General features: G+C 44.8%; 1 protein-coding gene across 1 annotated transcript in view; it reads right to left on the bottom strand.

Moving 5' to 3' along the window:
* Positions 1 to 17379, bottom strand: part of sp4 (sp4 transcription factor) — a gene marked incomplete at its 3' end in the record, with an annotated part of 47874 nt that extends 30495 nt beyond the window's left edge. The window contains 6 exon segments of the mRNA XM_083783825.1: positions 867 to 1183; positions 2508 to 2736; positions 5316 to 5507; positions 13360 to 13785; positions 16357 to 16436; positions 17247 to 17379. Coding sequence (XP_083639951.1) covers positions 867 to 1183; positions 2508 to 2736; positions 5316 to 5507; positions 13360 to 13785; positions 16357 to 16436; positions 17247 to 17253 — 1251 coding nt within the window. The 5' untranslated portion in view covers positions 17254 to 17379.
* Between the last annotated feature and the right edge of the window lie 7493 nt (positions 17380 to 24872).

The following is a 24872-nucleotide window of genomic DNA, read 5'->3' on the forward strand; positions in this document are numbered from 1 at the left end:
TCAGGTCAGAATGGAAAACTGTCAGGATTTAGAAGACATTTTTAGAATCTGATCTCAGGTCAGAATGAAAACTGTCAGGATGTAGAAGACATTTTTTAGAATCTGATCTCAGGTCAGAATGGAAAACTGTCAGGATGTAGAAGACATGTTTAGAATCTGATCTCAGGTCAGAATGGAAAACTGTCAGGTTGTAGAAGACATGTTTAGAATCTGATCTCAGGTCAGAATGGAAAACTGTCAGGATGTAGAAGACATGTTTAGAATCTGATCTCAGGTCAGAATGGAAAACTGTCAGGATGAAGAAGACATGTTTAGAATCTGATCTCAGGTCAGAATGGAAAACTGTCAGGATGTAGAAGACATTTTTTAGAATCTGATCTCAGGTCAGAATGGAAAACTGTCAGGATGTAGAAGACATTTTTTAGAATCTGATCTCAGGTCAGAATGAAAACTGTCAGGATGTAGAAGACATTTTTTAGAATCTGATCTCAGGTCAGAATGGAAAACTGTCAGGATGTAGAAGACATGTTTAGAATCTGATCTCAGGTCAGAATGGAAAACTGTCAGGATGAAGAAGACATGTTTAGAATCTGATCTCAGGTCAGAATGGAAAACTGTCAGGATGAAGAAGACATGTTTAGAATCTGATCTCAGGTCAGAATGGAAAACTGTCAGGATGTAGAAGACATGTTTAGAATCTGATCTCAGGTCAGAATGGAAAACTGTCAGGATGTAGAAGACATGTTTAGAATCTGATCTCAGGTCAGAATGGGTTAATCAGACCAGTGTGTGTCCAGTGGAAACCTCGTATGAATCTGATCTCAGGTCAGAATGGGTTAAAGGTTAAAGGTTAAAGGTCGGGTCACCTGCTGTATGGTTCCGGCCGGGTCGTTCTGTCCTTGCAGCCCGTTGGCCTGGTTGTGGGAGGAGTCCTGGGCCTCGCTGGCCCCGCCCCCCTGGGCCTCGGCCCCGCCCCCCTGCTGCTGCTCCGCCCCCGCCAAGCCTGCCTGCTGCGTCCCGTCCAATGACGACAGGCCCACGACATCGCCGCCCACGCCCGTCGTCATGGTGGCCACGGCGGTCACCGGCGTGGTGGCGGCGGTGGTCATCAGCTGGTTGCCGTTGGCGATGGAGAAGGTTCCGTCCGCCGCCTGGATGAGCTGCACAGCTCCGCCTCCTAGGGCTGGGCCAACCGTCACACAGCGTTTAAGTTAGGCTCCGCCTCCTAGGGCTGGGGCAACCGTCACACAGCGTTTAAGTTAGGCTCCGCCTCCTAGGGCTGGGCCAACCGTCACACAGCGTTTAAGTTAGGCTCCGCCTCCTAGGGCTGGGCCAACCGTCACACAACGTTTAAGTTAGGCTCCGCCTCCTAGGGCTGGGGCAACCGTCACACAGCGTTTAAAGGACCACTTCAGCACTTGTCAACCTATCTTCATAAAATAGGTCCTCTCACTAATAATCATGATAAAATGGCGCAATTTTTTTCTACTCAGTCTGTGTCTCATAGGAGGGCTGTGGGCGGTTCAGAAACCGTCTTCCAGTGACATCATCGACGGGGAATACAAGCTAATACAAACTGCAGGCTTTCTAGTCCTGAAAAGTTGCAATGCGAACATGGAAGCCATCGTTCTCACGATAATGAACATCTAAACATGTTAGTAAAAAAATCTTGTTTAAAAAGAAAATCTGCCTAATGATGATGTCACTGGAAGACGGTTTCTAAACTGCCCACAGCCCATTTTATCATGATTATTAGTGAGGACCTATTATATGAAGATAGGTTGAAAAGTGGTGAAGTGGTCCTTTAAGTTAGGCTAGGCACCGTCACAGCGTTTAAGTTAGGCTCCGCCTCCTAGGGCTAGGCTCCACCTCCTAGGGCTAGGCACCGTCACAGCGTTTACGTTGACGATTCATTTTCACACAAATTATTAGCGATTTAACTGTTAACTGTTAACTTTTGTTGTTGTTTTTTTTACATATTGAACATTGTAAAGTTACATTTGTATTTCTAATGCCTTTTAGGCTTCGTGATCACAAATTGCACGGGGCAGATTATGACAAAACTTAAATATACAAAGAAATCACATTTAATTTAATTTAATGAAGTGTGTGTGTGTGTGTGTGTGTGTGTGTGTGTGTGTGTGTGTGTGTGTGTGTGTGTGTGTGTGTGTGTGTGTGTGTCTGTGTCTGTGTCTGTGTGTGTGTGTGTGTGTGTGTGTGTGTGTGTGGCACACACGCACGACACTGTTGATCTTCACACTGTGAACTACAACAGGTTACAGGTGCATGATGGGAAGCCCAGTTTTTAGTGCAACACCAATGTTATTTTAGCTGATCTACAAGCTCTGATCTACAAGCTGATCTACACGCTGATCTACAAGCTTACAGCGCGTCACTTTGTGACGTGCTGTAAGCGTGTAGATCAGCTATGAATGTGTGGACATTTGTCAAACGATTATGCAAATTGCGATCAGACGATTATGTAAATAACGGCGACGTGGCCCTACCCCCGCCGCCGATGCTGTTGATGACGGGCAGCGCCAGCGTCATGCCGCCGAGGTTTATGGGTACTGTAGTCATGCCCTGCAGCGCCTGCAGCTGCATGGGGAAGGACTGGGCGGGGCGGATCTGCAGCGGGACGCCCTGATTGGCCGAGCTGGTCAGGATGGCCTGCTGCTGGTTGGCTGGCTGGAGGACGGCCTGGCCCTGGTTGGACGTCGTCTGGATGAGCTGGACCTGAATCCCATCGGTGGAAAGGAAACCGAGTAGATTTACTGGACCTTCTCCCATTGGTGGAAAGGAACTAAGTACATTTACTGGACCTTCTCCCATTGGTGGAAAGGAACTAAGTACATTCACTCAAGTACTGTATACTATATTTTTTTTATGTATTAGCATTATGTTATACTTTAGCTATTGACAAAGAGCAGACCTACAAGCTCATAGCTTGTAGGTCTGCTATTTTTGAAAAATCGTGAAAATGGGGCACAAATCTTTGAATATATATTCTTTCAGAAGACTTATTTTTTTATTATTTCGACGTCGGGCCTAAATGGGTTTTAAGTACAATTTTGAGGTACCGTATTTGTAATTATCAGACAAAATCTCGGACAAAGGTTGCACTTTTCCTGCTACGGTTACTTAAACTTTAGTTACTAGTTAGATTAGGATTTTATTATTACAAAACATTGCAGTCGCACATCATGGTACCAAAACACGGGAGACAGTTGACTGGTGCTTCTATATTAATATATCACAACATAATGTTATATCGTTGTCATTGATCCTGTTCACGTTATAGATTCACGGTCAGGAAAACTGGGTCTCGTGTTTGAATCCCGCTGTGGGCGTGTTCCCTCCTCCTCCGCGTCATCAGTGCCCATATACCCAGGGCGGGTATGGGGCCGGGCACTGTGTGAAGTTGGCATGTTTCCACCGTGTCCCCCTGTGGGTAGGTACCCTCACAAAAACATGCAGTAATTCTGGTCTCTAAAATGTGTCACATTTGTCACGACGTCTATGGCCATTTTTAGCCCAAGGATTGTCGTTTGTGCAAAACCAATGCTTGGAATGGATTCAGAATCATGAAAAGCCCCAAAGTTTGACATTTTTGACAATTTTCCCTGCCATAGGATGTAAATGGTAGGGTCACAAGAAACCCCTATAAAATAAATAGCTCAATACTAACAGCCAGTCAGCAAGTGGATTCATGAATGTATGTATATAGGCAATATTTTAGGCCAATAAAAAAGACTATATACCAAATACTTTATACAAAAGAAGCCTGTCGGCTGCCGGACTACACTGACTTGCTCCGACAGAGCCCTGATGTGTCTTTACCCTTTCTGAAACCAGCTCCTCGCCACTCGCCCTACACACTTGCCCTCGATATGCACGTTCACGCGAGGCTGCGCCATATTAAGTGTCGTCCGAAACCGAACAGCCTTGAGTGGAAGTGGCTTATAAAGCCCTCAAGAGCGAGTCTGTGCCGATCTAGACTCCATTGCCTTGTGCAGCCCTGCTTTCTGTCCGCATGGAAACCGCCACCTACAAATGGAAGTACCACTACAAATAAATGATAAATAAACTCCTCCTAAACAATCTTCATCTGATGCAGAATAGGCAACGCTCCAACTGATGTTCACAAGGGCTCTTTATTTACCCCACCGTGAAAAACTATAAATGAAACCACACAAACAAAACAACTTTTAACAATGATTTATAAACACCATGGATGTATATTATGACATGTCATTTTTAACAGTCATGCTGTATTTCCTTTTTCCATATTAATGAAATCCACATGTCACACAAACATACACGATGCAATGCAATATAACTGTACAAACAAAATAACAGGTAACACAATTGCATGATGGTAACCATGGCAACCAATGGTGTCTGTTTTCTGTTTCTGCACAAGGAGGGCGAGTGTATTTCCAAACAGTTTTTTATACCCAGCACCCTAATCAAGGGAACTTGATTCAGCTGGAGGGGCACTTCCTGACGAGGGAACCTTCACGAGAGCACTTCAAGTCAAGGGACTGGTTTCAGAAAGGGCCATACAGTGTTGTTTTTGTCGACTTAAACTAAGACGAAATATGCTCGTCGACTACCTTTTTTCCACTGACGAAAACTAAATGGAAACGAAATGTAGACTAAGCTACGGTGACTAAAACTAAGACTAAATATACTGACAATTTCGTCAACAAATAAAAACTAGACTAAAATGTTAGGAAGGGACTATAGTGGACAAGAGATCCAGTATAAGTAATTTTACACTTGCTAAGCTGTAGACTTAGTCGACTAAAATCTTATGATATTTTAGTCGACTAAAACTAGACCAACACTAAGACATTCCTGGTGACATTCCTCCGCCATCGGTGTGTGTGTGTGTGTGTGTGTGTGTGTGTGTGTGTGTGTGTGTTTGTTTCAGGGCAGCTCGTGCCACCATTTTGTTATAATTTAGCAATTGAAAAATAGCAGATCTACAAGCTCGTAGCGCGCCACCGAGTGGCGCGCTACGAGCTTGTAGATCTGCTATTTTTAAAGAAATCGAAGAACGACTGACATAGAAACATAGCTTTTTCAGAAAACTGTAAGGATGTAGAAGATTTTTTTTAGAATCTGATCTCAGGTCAGAACGGGTGAACTATAAAGTGCGTTTTGGGAAGCAGAATGCAGCCTATTTTAACCTGTGTGTGTGTGTGTGTGTGTGTGTGTGTGTGTGTGTGAATGGGTGAACATAATACACAATCTATGCAAAGCGCCTTGGATGATAAAAGCACCATTTCCCATTGTTTTATGTTACTGACCTGCTCCGACAGACCCCCGAGGGAGGCGGTCCCGGCGGGGCTGATGTGGATCTGCTGTCCGTCTGCGGTCTGCAGGTGGGGGATGACCTGGTACTGGACCCCCCCGGCCCCGGCGCCGGGCATGTTCTGGACCTGAATGATCTGGAACTGCTGCTGCTGGTTCTGGAGGTTAGGCCCACCCACCATCTTCATCTGGCGGGACACAGGGGAGGGGGGGGGTAAAGATACATCAAATCAAGCATTTTTGGGTGGCACAGTCGATTGGTGCTGTCGCCTCACAGCTAGAAGGTCCTGGGTTCAGTTCCCGCTGGGCCTTTCTGTGTGGAGTTTGCATGTTCTCCCCGTGTCCCCTAGGGTAGGTACCCTCACATGTTCTCCCCGTGTCCCCTAGGGTAGGTACCCTCACATGTTCTCCCCGTGTCCCCTAGGGTAGGTACCCTCACATGTTCTCCCCGTGTCCCCTAGGGTAGGTACCCTCACATGTTCTCCTCGTGTCCCCTAGGGTAGGTACCCTCACATGTTCTCCCCGTATCCCCTATAGGGTAGGTACCCTCACATGTTCTCCCCGTGTCCCCTAGGGTAGGTACCCTCACATGTTCTCCCCGTGTCCCCTATAGGGTAGGTACCCTCACATGTTCTCCCCGTGTCCCCTATAGGGTAGGTACCCTCACATGTTCCCCCCGTGTCCCCTATAGGGTAGGTACCCTCACATGTTCTCCCCGTGTCCCCTATAGGGTAGGTACCCTCACATGTTCCCCCCGTGTCCCCTATAGGGTAGGTACCCTCACATGTTCCCCCCGTGTCCCCTATAGGGTAGGTACCCTCACATGTTCTACCCGTGTCCCCTAGGGTAGGTACCCTCACATGTTCTCCCCGTGTCCCCTAGGGTAGGTACCCTCACATGTTCCCCCCGTGTCCCCAAGGGTAGGTACCCTCACATGTTGTTCTCCCCGTGTTCTCTATAGGGTAGGTACCCTCACATGTTCTCCCCGTGTCCCCTATAGGGTAGATACCCTCACATGTTCTCCCCGTGTCCCCTATAGGGTAGGTACCCTCACATGTTCTCCCCGTGTCCCCTAGGGTAGGTACCCTCACATGTTCTCCCCTTGTCCCCTAGGGTAGGTACCCTCACATGTTCTCCCCGTGTCCCCTAGGGTAGGTACCCTCACATGTTCCCCCCGTGTCCCCTAGGGTAGGTACCCTCACATGTTCCCCCCGTGTCCCCTAGGGTAGGTACCCTCACATGTTCTCCCCGTGTCCCCTAGGGTAGGAACCCTCGCAAAAAACATGCAGTAATCCTGGTCTCTAAACTACCTCCCTCTGGCCAGCCGGGGCGCCTGATGGAGAGGAAAGGAACTGGTCTCTATACTGCCTCCCCCTGGCCAGCCGGGGCGCCTGATGGAGGGGAAAGGAACTGGTTGGAATAACGTGTTCCTTCCACGCGCTACGTCCAACCAGGGAAACTCCCCCCTGTCAGGTGTAAAGGAGCAACTTGGACACTCAGGCATGAAGGAAGCATGAGTTCAAGTCCGTTGCTCTCCCCTTGTCCCCCATATATGGGGACTAGGTTGGCGGAGGGTGTGTAGAGCCCAGGATCACATTGGATGATTGACACAGCGGTGAAAAATGGGTTACAGAATTGTGGCATAAAAATTAGAAGTCAATTTGTAGTCGTCCTGATGACTACAAAACAATGACTACAACATGACGTGACGATATCATCCAATCTACATTGACACGTTGTGAGCTTGTAGACTAGTGGCCATTTTAACTATTCAAAAATGTTTAGCAAAATAGTAAAAAAAAGGCAAAGAGGTTTAGGGATAAGGGCTTTAAAGCGGTGACGGAAGCGGAGCCCCTTGGTCTCTAAACTATACCCCCCCTCTGGCCATGGCCAGCTATGTTGCTATGGCAACGATGCTTAGCTCATACTACAAGGCCTGCTGCTCGGTTTGTTTTTGTTTGGGTTTTTTTGTTGTGAACGGAGACGTTTTGCTGCCAAAGCCGTGTGAGCTCAGAGAGGCTGACACTTTGTCACTGGAGCATACATCAGGCCCGGTTTACCATAATGGAAATGCACAAGCATTTGTTTGTGTAACCAGTGTTGTTTTCGTCGACTAAAACTAAGACGAAAAATGTTCGTCGACTACCTTTTTTCACTGACGAAAACTAAATAAAAACGAATCTATGATGACTAAAACTAAATATACTGACAATTTCGTCAACAAATAAAAACTAGACTAAAATGTTAGGAAGGGACTAGTGGACAAGCGATCCAGTTTTATGCTGGGTTGCATGCTGAAAATAGCAGATATACAATCTCACAACGCGTTGTGAGATTGTATATCACAATCACAATTGTATATCACAATGTATATCTCACAATGTATATCACAATTGTGAGATTGTATATCTGCTATTTTCAGCATGCAACCAAAGTGTAAAATATGTCATTACAACGACATCAAGGCCTGTCAAAACACATTTTAGTCGACTAAATCAACTGTAGATTTAGTCGACTAAAACTAGACTAAACACTAGAACATTCCAGGTGACTAAAATGTGACTAAAACGAAGTGAAAACTCTTCAAGAGACTACCGGTATGACTAAAACTAAAATAGAAATTTGCTGCCAAAAGCAAGTGTTTGTAACGGCGCTTAGTGAGAGGTTTCCCCGACAGTCTCGTATCCAGCCCAGCCTTCCACTTCCACCCGATATATGGACGATTTATGCTTTATTTTTCGTTTCATTACTGATTGTTTTATTCGTGCCCTTTGTATAAGTCTCGTTTATGACTGTGACTATTACGTCATGTTCTTCTATAAGTCATTTCCACCTGAGCTCCATTCTACAAAATGTCTTCTAAATCCTGACGGTTTTCTGAAAGAAAACTCATGTTTCTATTAGGGCTGTCAATCGATTAAAATATTGAATCTGATTAATCGCATGATTGTCCATAGTTAACTGTGATTAATCGCAAATTAATCGCATATTTTTTATCCGTTCTAAATATACCTTAAATCAGTGGTTTTCAAGACTTTTCATATCAAGGCCCATTATTTATTCTGCATTTGAGCCACGGAACCACCATTTGATGACATTCAGCCTTCCAGACCCAAACTAAAGAACTGTATTGATGTTGGCCAATGGTACCATTACGAGAGATAACAGGCCATGTTGATCAAAATAACATGTTTTCTAAGTTTTCTAATTGTGTAGACTTAAATTAACTTAAGTAATGCAGCTGTTTGACAATTATTCAACTCTTCAGTGTAAAATTGCCATGCGTCTCTCAACCATTCTGTCAAACTTCACAGTGCGTTAATCGCGCGTTAAAGAAAATAGTGCCGTTAAAAGGATTGTGAGTTAACTAGTTAATAGTGCGTTAACTTTGACAGCCCTAGTTTCTATGTGTCAGTGGTTCTGTGTGTCGGTGGTTCTATGTGTCAGTGGTTCTATGTGTCAGTGGTTCTATGTGTCAGTGGTTCTGTGTGTCAGTGGTTCTGTGTGTCAGTGGTTCTGTGTGTCAGTGTTTCTATGTGTCGGTGGTTCTGTGTGTCGGTGGTTCTATGTGTCGGTGGTTCTATGTGTCAGTGGTTCTATGTGTCAGTGGTTCTGTGTGTCAGTGGTTCTGTGTGTCAGTGGTTCTGTGTGTCAGTGGTTCTATGTGTCGGTGGTTCTATGTGTCAGTGGTTCTATGTGTCAGTGGTTCTGTGTGTCAGTGGTTCTATGTGTCAGTGGTTCTGTGTGTCAGTGGTTCTGTGTGTCAGTGGTTCTGTGTGTCGGTGGTTCTATGTGTCGGTGGTTCTGTGTGTCAGTGGTTCTGTGTGTCAGTGGTTCTGTGTGTCAGTGGTTCTGTGTGTCAGTGGTTCTGTGTGTCGGTGGTTCTATGTGTCGGTGGTTCTGTGTGTCGGTGGTTCTGTGTGTCAGTGGTTCTATGTGTCAGTGGTTCTGTGTGTCAGTGGTTCTGTGTGTCAGTGGTTCTGTGTGTCAGTGGTTCTGTGTGTCAGTGGTTCTATGTGTCAGTGGTTCTGTGTGTCAGTGGTTCTATGTGTCAGTGGTTCTATGTGTCAGTGGTTCTGTGTGTCGGTGGTTCTATGTGTCGGTGGTTCTATGTGTCAGTGGTTCTATGTGTCAGTGGTTCTATGTGTCAGTGGTTCTATGTGTCAGTGGTTCTGTGTGTCAGTGGTTATATGTGTCGGTGGTTCTATGTGTCAGTGGTTCTATGTGTCAGTGGTTCTATGTGTCAGTGGTTCTATGTGTCAGTGGTTCTATGTGTCAGTGGTTCTATGTGTCAGTGGTTCTGTGTGTCAGTGGTTCTGTGTGTCAGTGGTTCTGTGTGTCGGTGGTTCTATGTGTCAGTGGTTCTGTGTGTCAGTGGTTCTATGTGTCGGTGGTTCTGTGTGTCAGTGGTTCTATGTGTCGGTGGTTCTGTGTGTCGGTGGTTCTGTGTGTCAGTGGTTCTGTGTGTCAGTGGTTCTGTGTGTCGGTGGTTCTATGTGTCAGTGGTTCTGTGTGTCAGTGGTTCTATGTGTCGGTGGTTCTGTGTGTCAGTGGTTCTGTGTGTCAGTGGTTCTATGTGTCGGTGGTTCTATGTGTCAGTGGTTCTGTGTGTCAGTGGTTCTATGTGTCGGTGGTTCTGTGTGTCAGTGGTTCTGTGTGTCAGTGGTTCTGTGTGTCGGTGGTTCTATGTGTCGGTGGTTCTATGTGTCAGTGGTTCTATGTGTCAGTGGTTCTGTGTGTCAGTGGTTCTGTGTGTCAGTGGTTCTGTGTGTCGGTGGTTCTGTGTGTCGGTGGTTCTGTGTGTCAGTGGTTCTATGTGTCAGTGGTTCTGTGTGTCAGTGGTTCTGTGTGTCAGTGGTTCTGTGTGTCGGTGGTTCTGTGTGTCGGTGGTTCTGTGTGTCAGTGGTTCTATGTGTCAGTGGTTCTATGTGTCAGTGGTTCTGTGTGTCGGTGGTTCTGTGTGTCGGTGGTTCTATGTGTCGGTGGTTCTATGTGTCGGTGGTTCTATGTGTCAGTGGTTCTATGTGTCAGTGGTTCTATGTGTCAGTGGTTCTATGTGTCAGTGGTTCTGTGTGTCAGTGGTTCTATGTGTCAGTGGTTCTGTGTGTCAGTGGTTCTGTGTGTCAGTGGTTCTGTGTGTCGGTGGTTCTGTGTGTCGGTGGTTCTGTGTGTCAGTGGTTCTGTGTGTCAGTGGTTCTGTGTGTCAGTGGTTCTGTGTGTCGGTGGTTCTGTGTGTCAGTGGTTCTGTGTGTCGGTGGTTCTATGTGTCAGTGGTTCTATGTGTCAGTGGTTCTGTGTGTCGGTGGTTCTGTGTGTCAGTGGTTCTATGTGTCGGTGGTTCTGTGTGTCAGTGGTTCTATGTGTCAGTGGTTCTGTGTGTCAGTGGTTCTATGTGTCAGTGGTTCTGTGTGTCAGTGGTTCTGTGTGTCAGTGGTTCTGTGTGTCAGTGGTTCTGTGTGTCGGTGGTTCTGTGTGTCAGTGGTTCTGTGTGTCGGTGGTTCTATGTGTCAGTGGTTCTATGTGTCAGTGGTTCTGTGTGTCGGTGGTTCTGTGTGTCAGTGGTTCTATGTGTCAGTGGTTCTGTGTGTCGGTGGTTCTGTGTGTCAGTGGTTCTATGTGTCGGTGGTTCTGAGTGTCATTTTGATTTGAGTTAAAATGTTCAACTCTGTAACGATGTCTATTCAAAGATTTGAGGCACATTTTTTCACGATTTTTCTAAAATAGCAGATCTACAAGCTCGTATCGCGCCACTCGGTGCCGCGCTACGAGCTTGTAGGTCTGCTATTTCTCAATAGCTAAAGTATAACATAAACACCAAAATGAACAGGGAGTTGTGTTTATATGTGCTTTATAAAAATGTGATTTGTGTTTTACACAACATGACATCACACAAAGACGTCACATGATGTCATTTAAAGCACAAATATCTGCTAGTAACCAAAGGGCCCTTGATGCCGTCGTAATGGCTGATTTTACACTTGCTGAAAACAGCAGATCTACAAGCTCGCTGCAACCAAGTGTAAAATGCCTCACACTAGGATCTCTTGTCCACTATAGTCACTTCCTAACATTTGAGTCTAGTTTTTATTTCTTGAAGAGAATTGTCGATTATATTTAGTCTTATATTTAGTCATCATATAGCTTAGTTTTCATTTAGTTTCTATTTAGTTTTCGTCAGTGAGGTAGTCGACATTTTTCGTCTTGGTTTTAGTCGAACGAAAACAACACTGGACAAGGTAATCAAAGTACTTTACATCAAACATCAAGCACTGAGACATTGAGACAGCGAATTGAGACATATACGGTAGAAAAGGACATTGTTCTCATATCAAAAACAAGCAAACAAAGTACAGCTTAGTATCCTTGGGGTCCTTTATAGCCTGAAAATGTTGAAGATCCCTGTACTGTACTGTACTGTACTATGGTATTGAACGAAAAATAAATGATTTTATTTCACCAGAGTAGTAGTAAAGACTAAAGACAGACACGCACGGCTAATTAAGTTAAAAACATTCACTTTGAAAGAACATATATTCAAAGATTTGCGCCACATTTTTACGATTGTTTTCAGAAATAGCTAAAGTATAACATAAACACCAAAAGGGGTTCACGCCCAAAATGGGTTAAGTCAACAGTAGTCTAGTTTTTATTTCTTGACGAAAATTGTCGATTATATTTAGTCTCATATTTAGTCATTATGTAGCTTAGTTTTCATTTAGTTTCTATTTAGTTTTCGTCCGTGGAAAAAAGGTAGTCGGTGAATGTAGGAGCCAAAACTGACTAAACCCTCTAAGACCCAGCGTTGCTTTTTAGCAACAATTTTATTTTATTTAATTACTAAATTATTATTATTTTTTTCTGTTCTTTTTTCACCTAAACGTCATCAGTGATGTTCATTGCAATGCCATTTCAATGCCATTGGTCATGATATTTGCATATAAATACCCCCCACAGAGGCTGAAATTCACACAAATTAAAAATGTCTGGACTCTGTGCGATTTTGATTTTTTTTTAACCTAAGACTTTTGACCTTTACCCTAATAAAACTAGGTAAAATAATTGTAATATATGTTTTTTTGTGATCATTAGAATGTCTAGAACATGTTTTATTCATTATCGTGAAAGATATCCCCAAAATGTAAATTATTAATTTATTATATTATTATATAATTATTATACATTTTTCATCAAACTTTATTAAAAAAAGAAATTAACATATTTTTTAGTCTTAGTCCTAGTAGTACAAATTAGTAGTAAGGTTGAAATCTATTTTTTGCAAGTAGAAATTAATGCGGGTCTTAGAGGGTTAAAGCACATTTTGAGTGATTTTACAATATTATTGCATTTTTGTTTATTATTATTGTATTATAACAAGGTTTTTGCATTTTGGTATTGTTGGTTTGTTTACTAATATTAGGTGTCGTTCTGACTATACCGTGTCATTCAGAGCGATATAACAGCTACTGCGCATGTGAGATCGCCCAGTGACGTCAGATCATTTAGTGAAAGTGAATTCAGAGTTGAGCTGATCATGCAACAGTGGAACGACACAAGTTTTTGACCGTAATCTTCGTATAAGCTAAAGGAATCTGTAAACTAAAGGAATCGTGCTTTTATTACTTTTCTTTTATGTTGTTTAAGCCAGTGAATTATTTTCAAGTGGACCCTTTTTGAGAGAAGCTCAGGAGGATCCTGTTTGTGGATATGGAAATGAGGGATTGGACTTTGCAATAAATGCCCATAAAGTACACACGATGACGATCTCCGCCGTTCATTGGACGTTGTTGAGTTGCATAATCACAACAATAAGAAGCGGAGAATTATTCAATGATACGAGTCAATACTAAAAGTTCTGCTGGATATTATTACTGTGACTCGTGAAATCGAACATTACAGCGAACATTCTTCGTCTTAGTTTTAATCAGACCAGTGTGTGTCCAGTGGAAACCTCGTATGAATCTGATCTCAGGTCAGAATGGGTTAAAACGAAAACAACACCTGTGCAAAAAGCGTGTGACGGACGGACGGACATATCTATACCTTGCGCCCGCCCGGAGAGCCCTCGATAGCCACGCTGGTGGTGGCGGCGGCCACCGCGACGGTCACGGGCTGGTTGGCGTTGTTGTTCTCCTTTAAGGCCATGGCGTTGGCCGCGGCGCTGGCGTTGGCGGGCGGCGCCGCTGTGGTGATGATCTGCCAGCCGTTGCCCGTGAACTGGGCCGGCACCAACTCCAGCTGCTGGTGGGACTGGTGCAGGTGCGACGCGTCCACCACAAACTGATGACCGCCCTGGAACTGGAACTGCTGTCCTGCCTGGACCTGGATCTGTTGCTGGGCCCCCCCTCCTCCAACGCCACCGCCAACGGACGCCTGGAGGCCCCCCGCCTCGGTGGCGCCGCCCTGCTGGCCTCCGATCTTACTGCAGGTGGCCGCGAGCAGGGCCAGTGGAGAGGGCTGGGAGGAGTCCTATACAGAGGAGAGGAGAGGGCAGAGCATAGAGTATATATGAATAGAGACGGCACCCAGAGGAAACCCTGAGGCCAAATGGACATAGTGGCCGAATGAAGGTATTGCAGCCTGGCCCCAAACACATGAACGCGCTGTCCGTCCGTTGACTATCATTGTGCACGTTCACGACGGACGCACGCACTTGCGCGTTCAACGGCAGCGCGTTCATGTGTTTTTTGGGCCAATCCATCCCAGAATGCTCTCTGTTCCTATACCCGGAAGGAGGAGTGAAATCGCCTCATGCGCTTTTGAGCAACTTAATGCAAGTGGATGGAAGGAGAACTACAACTTAATGCAAGTGGATGGGAGGAGAACTACAACGTAATGCAAGTGGATGGGAGGAGAACTACAACTTAATGCAAGTGGATGGGAGGAGAACTACAACTTAATGCAAGTGGATGGAAGGAGAACTACAACTTAATGCAAGTGGATGGAAGGAGAACTACAACTTAATGCAAGTGGATGGAAGGAGAACTACATCTTAATGCAAGTGGATGGAAGGAGAACTACAACTTAATGCAAGTGGATGGAAGGAGAACTACAACTTAATGCAAGTGGATGGAAGGAGAACTACATCTTAATGCAAGTGGATGTGAGGAGAACTCTGATGTCATCTCTATTCATATATACTCTAAGGGGGGGAGAGGAGGAGGAGGAGGGGAGGCAGGCGGAAGCAACGTGCACACACGCACACACACGTGCGCATGCACGCACACAAGAGAGAGAGAGAGAGATCACATGTGCACAAATAGAGAACAGCACGACATGCAAGGGGAAAGAGCCCAGTTGAGGACACACACACACACACTCACACTCACACACACACACACACACACACACACACACACACACACACACACACACACACACACACAAGCCCACAGGTCACATTATGCACACATACAAGTGCACGCACGCACGTCACACATGTTGCACGTGCGTGCGCGCACACAAACCCACAGGTCACATTATGCACACATACAATTACACGCACGTCACGTGTGAGCGCACACACACCCACAGGTCACATTATGCACACATACAAGTACGCTCGCGCACGCACGCACGTCACACATGTTGTGCGTGCGCGCGCACACACACACACACACACACACACACACACACACACACACACACACACACACACACACACACACACACACACACACACACACAATATACATTCAAAGTCAGGAAGAGCAAGAGAGAGAGAGAGAGAGAGAGGGGGGAGGGAGAGAGAGAGAGCTAGCTGTCAGTGTAAGTGGGCGGTGAAACAGGAAGCGAGTGGGTGGGTGGGTGAGAACTACATTTTCTGTGTTCTCAGAGAGAGAGAGAGAGAGCGCGTTAGGAAGAGAAAATGCCTCCTCTCTCCCTCTCTCTCCCTCTCTTTCACTCCTTCTCGGTAACCTCCCTTTTCTAAAGAAGTAGGTCGCAGGCAAATATTTAATGCCCCACACCTCTCAGCGGTGCGCCATATCTCGGCACGCGAACGCGGAGAACGACACCGGGCAAAACACGGAAAACAATCGAGTGTATATAGCAGCGATTTGGGGAGGAGGCCCTCGAATTCACGAGACACAATCGTATATACGCGGGAGGCGTGGGCGAAGACCAGACCCGGAGAATTAAATCTCAAAGCTTGTGGTTGTGTGTGTGTGTGTGTGTGTGTGTGTGTGTGTGTGTGTGTGTGTGTGTGTGTGTGTGTGTGTGCAATCGTTGGAACAGGAATGCCATTGTGGTGTTTTATTTATTTAAAAGGACATTATAATTATAACAAAGCCGCTGCATGTGGGCCTTTCCTCTTTAGCGTGAATTCATGAGGCGAAATAAAAAAGGGAAACGTTTCTCTTAACGCTTAAGCTATATATGGGCAGACGATTCACAGCACAGTGACAGACAGCCGTCTATAAAGTAATGCATGCATTCACAACCACACAGACACCGGGGCTGGTTCCTCAGCGGTCGGTCGGTCGGTCAGTCAGTCAGTCAGTCAGTCAGTCAGTCTCAGTCAGTCAGTCTCAGTCTCAGTCAGTCTCAGTCAGTCTCAGTCAGTCAGTCTCAGTCAGTCAGTCAGTCTCAGCTGCCTGCAACAGAATCAGGAAGTGGAATTCACCAGAGAAACGCCCCCCCCCCCCCTCCAGTGCCCGCCCGGGAGGGAGGGAGGGAGGGAGGGAGGGAGGGAGGGAGGGAGGGAGGGAGGGAGGCAGCGACATTTCTGGCCTACAGGCAAAGCAGGCGCATGCAGGGCAGACGGCAAAGCAGGCGCCTGCAGGGCATGACCGACTGCAGGGAAAGGGAACCCTTTCCTCTCCTTGTCTACCTGCTGCTGCTGAGATCCAGAACTCTACCTGCTGCTGCTGAGATCCAGAACTCTACCTGCTGCTGAGATCCAGAACTCTACCTGCTGCTGAGATCCAGAACTCTACCTGCTGCTGAGATCCAGAACTCTACCTGCTGCTGAGATCCAGAACTCTACCTGCTGCTGAGATCCAGAACTCTACCTGCTGCTGCTGAGATCCAGAACTCTACCTGCTGCTGCTGAGATCCAGAACTTTTGCCCTTTTTCGATGCTTTCCCTCCTTCGGTTCCTGATGAGTCCTTCTTCGAGTCTGCAAAAGAACGAAGGGAGAATTAATTAATTAATTAATTAAGGTTCTCACAAAAAAAAAAACCAAACAAACAAACATGTCAATGTTGTTATTATTACATCTAGTTAATATATAAGGATCCTTATTATTGCTCGGTGTCGTCATGTCGACACAATGTGTGTCTTTATTAGCAGCAGGTGAAAGTATATAATAGCAAAAAGCGAACAACATTATGGCCATGCATGCAAAGGTAGGCTAAACACTTCAGTGGACTGGGGCAAAGAAATGGGTTACAACTTACAACAACGCAGATAATTATTACACAATTTACTATTACAATTTAGGCATTTAGCAGACGCTCTTAATCCAGAGCGACTTACATTAAGCAAGAACAAAAAAGCATGGGAATACATCACATAAAAACATTTATCATGAAACATGCGTAAGCTAAGAAAGTAACAGTGGAATATCTATATAATGAAACTATACATATATACTATACTATGCTATACATATGTACTATGGCGTGCTATGACTACATACAATGCAATTATAGTGCCGTCTACATAACATGCTATAAGTCTGTATCAAATGCTGACTTATAGCATGTTATGTAGACAACAACAAAGGTGAACGATAAGGGAGATACAATAAAAAATAAGATACAAAAAAAAACATCCCGATAAGCTTATCATCATCATCATCATCATCATCATAATCGTCATCAATTAAAAGGGCTTGCCCTGAAGACAGAGTCTTATCTGTCACAACATGGGGGTTCGAGAGGGGTGGAGACCACAGGGGGGGGGGGGGTGTGGGGGGGGTACCTACCACTCATAACTCCTCCATACACCGGGGAGGAGGAGGAGGAGAGGTGTGTGTTGTAGTTCACGGTACCGTGCGGTAGGAAACGGGGAGGGAAGGCCGGCCCGGGCGCGACGATAATGCTGACGGGAGGACGGCCCTATATATTTCTCCGCGAATGGCTGGCGCTGGGGGTATATCCGTGGCGTCTGTTCCCCCGCTCCACGACACCACCCACCCGCCAGGAAGGGCGGTGCTATGTACCGAAAGGCAGGCACTAGCCCCACAATCACACACACGCACACACACACACACACACACACACACACACTAGTCTCACACACAAGCCTTTAGTTGAATATAACGGCGGTGGTGGTGGTGGAGATCGAGAAGAGAAAGACAAAAAAACCGTTACGCCTCACTCACACACACACACACACACACACACACACACACACACACACCGCGCCCCGGCGGGCGAGGATCGTTTGGTCGTCGTTAGAGAGTGACAGAGCGTCCATGTTTAAGGCGACACCTTTTTGCGTTTTGCAGAATTGTTATTAAATCCACAGCAGCGTTGGAGTTGTTGGCAATGTGCGATCAGCACAGGCCCACCCACTTCCATTTAGGCACCGCCAGGCCAACACCCCTACAGTCCTCCTCGACTCCCCTCTCTCTCTCTCTCTCTCTCTCTCTCCTTAATGTCGACAGTGTCTCTCTCTCCCTCCTCCGGTCGAGACAGTCCAGCCGTCGCTTGCCCCCTTCATGCAAAACAAAAAAAAGCCGTTATCAATATCTCTCACTTCATCATGGCGTTATGGTTTTATATTCTTGCAACACAATTTCCATTTGGAAGCTAACAGAGAGAGTATAAGATAGCTGTGGCTTTTTTTTTTTTTTTTGTGGGCGGACTCTGCTCCTCCCACATATTCAGATTGGACGGGCGGCGTTCGGCGTGCTGAGAGAGGGTCGAGATGGGAGTTGTGTATTTTCCGGCGAAGCCTCGCCTCCTTTCACCGAGTGCGCTGACACTCCTCCGGCGGGCCCGGCCGGGACTACGAGTCCCAGGGTGCACCGCGCGGCGCGGCGCGTCGCCTTTAGAAACGGCGGAGAGAGAGGCGTGTAGTCATGTTGGGATGAGAGGGAGAGAGAGAGAGAGAGAGAGCGGAGAAGGGCGGTGACTAGTGTGTTGTGGGGGTTGGGCTGAACGAGCACGGGAGGCGCGTGCGTGTGTGACTGTGTGTGTGTGTGTGTGTGTGTGTGTGTGTGTGTGTGTGTGTGCGTGCGCTCTCTCTTGGCGGGCTCTTCATCACGAGGGTCAGGCTCTCTCTCTAGGATCCTAGAGAGCCTTTATAAACGGAGCACTGTCTAAAAAAAACTATAATCATAATAATCACTGATTATGATTATATTGGTGAGATTAAATGAATTAATCATAGATTTTAACCTGTTTTAACTTTATACGGTATAACTTCTCATGTCGGGTATATAGCCTATAGGCCTACGGCTCAGAGGGCCCCAGAGAACACAAAGCAATTATATTTTATAATGTATATTTTGATTTATTTTCCAAATGAGTGCATGGCCAAATACGTATACATCTTTTTTTGGTGTGGTTGCAACCAGACTATAGAGCACCGAAGTCCTGACGTAACTCGCTCATCCCTTCGATTCCCCTGGTTCTAAAGTCCTGACGTAACTCGCTCATCCCTTCGGTTCCCCTGGTTCTAAAGTCCTGACGTAACTCACTCATCCCTTCCATTCCCCTGGTTCTAAAGTCCTGACGTAACTCACTCATCCCTTCCATTCCCCTGGTTCTAAAGTCCTGACGTAACTCACTCATCCCTTCCATTCCCCTGGTTCTAAAGTCCTGACGTAACTCACTCATCCCTTCCATTCCCCTGGTTCTAAAGTCCTGACGTAACTCGCTCATCCCTTCGATTCCCCTGGTTCTAAAGTCCTGACGTAACTCGCTCATCCCTTCGGTTCCCCTGGTTCTAAAGTCCTGACGTAACTCACTCATCCCTTCCATTCCCCTGGTTCTAAAGTCCTGACGTAACTCACTCATCCCTTCCATTCCCCTGGTTCTAAAGTCCTGACGTAACTCACTCATCCCTTCCATTCCCCTGGTTCTAAAGTCCTGACGTAACTCACTCATCCCTTCCATTCCCCTGGTTCTAAAGTCCTGACGTAACTCACTCATCCCTTCCATTCCCCTGGTTCTAAAGTCCTGACGTAACTCACTCATCCCTTCCATTCCCCTGGTTCTAAAGTCCTGACGTAACTCGCTCATCCCTTCCATTCCCCTGGTTCTAAAGTCCTGACGTAACTCGCTCATCCCTTCCATTCCCCTGTTTCTAAAGTCCTGACGTAACTCGCTCATCCCTTCCATTCCCCTGGTTCTAAAGTCCTGACGTAACTCACTCATCCCTTCCATTCCCCTGGTTCTAAAGTCCTGACGTAACTCGCTCATCCCTTCCATTCCCCTGGTTCTAAAGTCCTGACGTAACTCACTCATCCCTTCCATTCCCCTGGTTCTAAAGTCCTGACGTAACTCACTCATCCCTTCCATTCCCCTGGTTCTAAAGTCCTGACGTAACTCACTCATCCCTTCCATTCCCCTGGTTCTAAAGTCCTGACGTAACTCACTCATCCCTTCCATTCCCCTGGTTCTAAAGTCCTGACGTAACTCACTCATCCCTTCCATTCCCCTGGTTCTAAAGTCCTGACGTAACTCGCTCATCCCTTCGATTCCCCTGGTTCGCGGAAGTAATGTCTCTATGGAGAATGGGTGATCTTAATATCGTCTACTATAAGCGTTGTGGTCCAAAAATAAACAAGCTGTCTCTGCGTTATTGTCAGGGAGGTGTCTCTGTATCGTTATATTGTCAGGGAGGTGTCTGTGTATCGTTATATTGTCAGGGAGGTGTCTCTGTATCGTTATATTGTCAGGGAGGTGTCTCTGTATCGTTATATTGTCAGGGAGGTGTCTCTGTATCGTTATATTGTCAGGGAGGTGTCTCTGTATCGTTATATTGTCAGGGAGGTGTCTCTGTATCGTTTGCAACAGTCAGTCACTCATATATGATACAGTCTGCTTCTAGCGAAAATCTAACTAATTCAGTAGCAGTAACATTAGCGTTTTCTCTCAGTCAGTTGATTCTTCATATCCATATGAGTGAAGTGGCCGGGGTGACATGTTTATTTTTCAAACACAGTTGTTATATGAGGCGATCTCAAATCGCCTCAATGGGGATTTCAATGCAACTAAACAAATACATGAACCTGGGGACTGACGCCCTCTACTGAAAGTGACGTCAGACTTCGGTGCTCTATAGTAGCCTGCTTGTAACACTTATTTTTTCTAGAGTAACCTTTTTTTTTATTCGTCTTGTTCCTGACCGCATCACTGTCGTGGCAATAATCACGTTAAACCCTCCTGTGTAATATTGCTTAATTATTGCGCTCCTATAGCTTGGACACTTTATAGTCTGATGCAGATTATGTCAGCGTGGCGTCAACCACACCAATGCAACTCAGTGAGTTGCACTGCGGTTTATTGGGCATTTAAAACATATACTCATTATTGTGCTGTATTGTAGCGTACTGTGGCCCCTTTTCCACCGGTTGGTTCCCAATGGGAACCGGTTCAGTTCTTTTTGGTTTTTAGTCCATGAGCCAGATCTCCAAAATTGAAACGTGAATTATGAATTGAGTGGGCAAAGCCATACCTATATTAGATTGTTATCACCATTAAACTCCCCCAATTGAGTACTTACACGAAGACAATGATTTATTGTATTACAAATTTTACATTTTTAAATATGCAAATGAGGCATTATGTAGGAAAATATGCAAAATAATCAAAAACGTGAAAAAGCTACTACTGTGGAAGGGTTATCATGTTTATAAACAATTTAATATAGGGTATAGTTTGCCCACCAATTTTGGAGCTCTGGCTCATGGACTAAAAACCAAAAAGAACTGAACCGGTTCCCATTGGGAACCAACCGGTGGAAAAGGGGTCTGTGTGTGCGTGTGCGTGTGCATGTGCGTGTGCGTGTGCGTGTGTGTGTGTGTGTGTGTGTGTGTGTGTGTGTGTCAGTATCTGTCATATAGAGCTGTGATTTTCAACCCAACTCATTTCAAGGTCCATTATTTATTTATTGGTTATTTGAGCCATGGAACCACCGTTTGATGACATTTAGCATCTCGGACCCAAAACTAAAATAACAATTATTCTACATTCTCCCATCATGTAGACTTCTTGTAAATTAAGTAATGCAGATTGAACTCTTGCACACTAAACCCAAGCGTTTAGGTTATAAACACTTATTTGTAACACTTGTTAAACGTGTCACAGTGTTTAGATTATAAACAGGAGAACATGTTTAATCCCTGTAACACTTTTTAAACACATAAACGTGTTTAGTTTTTACAGTCAAAGTCAGTCATATTATAGGTGTTTAGAATTTGAACACTAGGTGTTCTCGTGAGGTGTTTGAGTGAACTCGTGTTCTACTGTATTTTATGACCATTCATAAACATTTGGCATTTTATTATTACACACATGGTGTTTAGGTTTAAACGCGTCACATGTCCCAGGGATTTACAGTGTGAGAGCGTAAAATGAAACCAAATACGGGTCCATTTGGTTTAATTTGACCCTCTCAAGAGTTAAAGATCTATAAGGGGTCCATTTTGGTTGACAACTCTCCTACATTTAGCTGCATGGGGACCACCTGGAACCCCCTCAAGGACCACCTGGAACCCCCTCAAGGACCACCTGGAACCCCCTCAAGGACCACCGGTGGTCCCCGGACCACCTGGAACCCCCTCAAGGTAGTCGACAAACATTTTTCGTCTTAGTTTTAGTCGACAAAAACAACACTGAGCAGAGATTATAGATACAGGTCCAGAGCAGTGTTGTTTTAGTCGACTAAAACTAAGACGAAAAATGTCCGTCGACTACCTATTTTCACTGACAAAAACTAATGGAAACTAAATGGAAACTAAGCTATGATGACTAAAACTAAGACTAAATATACTGACAATTTCGTCGACAAATAAAAACTAGACTAAAATGTTAGGAAGGGACTAGTGGACAAGAGATATAGTATAAGTCATTTTACACTTGGTTGCATGCTGAAAATAGCATGCAACTCACTTAATGCGTCGCGTTGCGACGCATTGAGTGTAAAAACACTCATTACGACAGCATCAAGACCCGCCAAAATACATTTTAGTCGACTAAATCAACTGTAGATTTAGTCAACTAAAATCTTATGACATTTAGTCGACTAAAACTAGACTAAAACAATAAGACATTCCAGGTGACTAAAATATGACTAAAACTAAATTAAGTTTCAGTCCAAAGACTAAATGACTAAAACTAAAATAGAAATTTGCTGCCAAAAACACCACAGCTCCAGAGACAGCGTAGTGCGAGGGTTCCCAAAGTATCTCAGGCTGCATTTAGGTCGACTCCATCGAGTCCCACAGATAAAACACTGTGAACGTAGCTGATGTGAGGAGGCGTTGTGAGCTTGTATATCGGCTATTTTTCACACAACGTGTGCTTCTTTCTCACGTAATATTTGGTAAATTTGGTCAATTTTGGTATTAAAAAAAGGTCTCTTATAGAAATGTGCAGATGCATGTATACACATAATTATACTGTCTATACTGTTGGATGAGAAAACAATATTGCACATTAAGGTAATCATATATGGGGACCCCCCCCCCCCCCTCCGCTGCAGTAGATGAATACTGTTTTTTATTGTAAATATATATAATATATATTTATTTTTAGGTTGGCTGTGCTGTTGTTCCATGGATGGTGTTGACAGTAATGTGACTCTTTGTTGCCCTCCATTGTGACGTGACCATGCTATTTATTCGCTTCTGTATATATATATATATATATATATATATATATATATATATGTAAATATATACATATATACACACATATGTGTGTATATATACACATATATATTACATATATATATACATATATGTATATATACATACATATATATATACATATATACACACATATATATGTATATATACATATATATTACATATATATATATACATATATGTATATATACATATATACACATACGCTGCTTAAAGACTGCTGGCGGCCGGCCCTGTGGATCTGCTTTGTGACCGTGCCGATGTCCCCTCTCCCCAACCCCTGTCCAAAACGGTTGAGAATTGATAGTTACCATTTGGGGGTTCCTGGGGGTCCCTGGGGGTCCCCGAACCTTGAGACCCCAAAGACGCCCCCAGGGGGGCGACACGAATGTGGCGCAAATCTTTGAATATATATTCTTTCAAAGTGAATGTTTTCAACTCAGGTCTAAATGGTTTAACCCATTTAGACTGCCGATTCTAAAAATGTCTTCCAAATCTCCGTGTGTTATATAATGGCCACACAAACCAGCGACTTCATGCAGTGGATGAGACGTTAAAAATGCATGCCGTTGAATATCGGAAGAATGACGACACAAAAGCCTGACATTTCACACACCGTTCCAACATGATTCAAAACGTGGGATTTAAAGGAGAATTCCATTTCCTAAAAGGCTTTCTTACCTTTCTTTGTAGTTGTTACATCCCCACCAAAGAGGTCCAGGTGTTATTTTGTGCAAAAGCTCTTTATTGGCTATTTCCCCTACCATAAGCCCTACATGAATTGAATGGGAATTGAATGGGGCTATGGGGTGTTGTGCTAATTTGCTTACTTCCATCTAAATAAGTAGTAAAGTGTGCCGCTTGGGTTATTATTTACATTATGAAGAGAGGATATATACAAAACAATTATAATGTTGAGCGATGGAAATAAGCGAACTAGCACAACACCCCATAGCCTTATGGTAGGGGAAATAGCCAATAAGGAGCTTTTGCACAAAATAACACCTGGACCTCTTTGGTGGGGACGTAACAACTACAAAGGAAGGTAGGAAAGCCTTTTAGTATGGAATTCTCCTTTAAGCTTCTGAAGCACATTGGTGGCCTACATAGTGTAGTAAGAGGAGGTCACGGGATCAGCGAGTGTTGGACGCGTTACAAAACCTTCAAAGTCTAGCTCTCTCTCCAGACGCAAAGACACACCTTCACGTGCGCGTCGCTCAGCTCCTTTGAAGAGGCTTTTGAACGCGCTCCGAGCATCAAAAAGATTCGGCTCTCTAAATCCACTCTATGCCGTGCGTGGCCCTCAGGCAAACCTTCTGTACACCTATAGACGTGTGTGTGTGTGTGTGTGTGTGTGAGTGTGTGTGTGTGTGTATGCGTGTGTGTGCGTGTGCATGCGTGAGTGCTTGTGCGCGCTTCTTAAAGCTTTGCATTTGTGGCAATTTAACTCAAGAGTTAAATTGTTAAACATCTGCATTATTTAATCGACAAGAAGTCTATACACAATTAGAGAATGTAGCTCAACTAGGGATATCCGATATAATTAATTGCCGTTATGGCCGATAACCGATATTTCCGATATTCTTTTCTGTATTGAAAAATTATAATAATTTAGTCCATTCTGAAAAAATACAACGTAATACAATCTGCACTGCAGTCAGATTTAACTTAAATACCTTTACATTTAATATTGTGAGCTTGTAGATCTGTTCTAGCCGTTACTGTGGG

The sequence above is a fragment of the Protomyctophum parallelum genome (assembly GCF_964188405.1).
Source record: "Protomyctophum parallelum genome assembly, chromosome: 1".
In the NCBI taxonomy this organism is placed as follows: domain Eukaryota; kingdom Metazoa; phylum Chordata; class Actinopteri; order Myctophiformes; family Myctophidae; genus Protomyctophum; species Protomyctophum parallelum.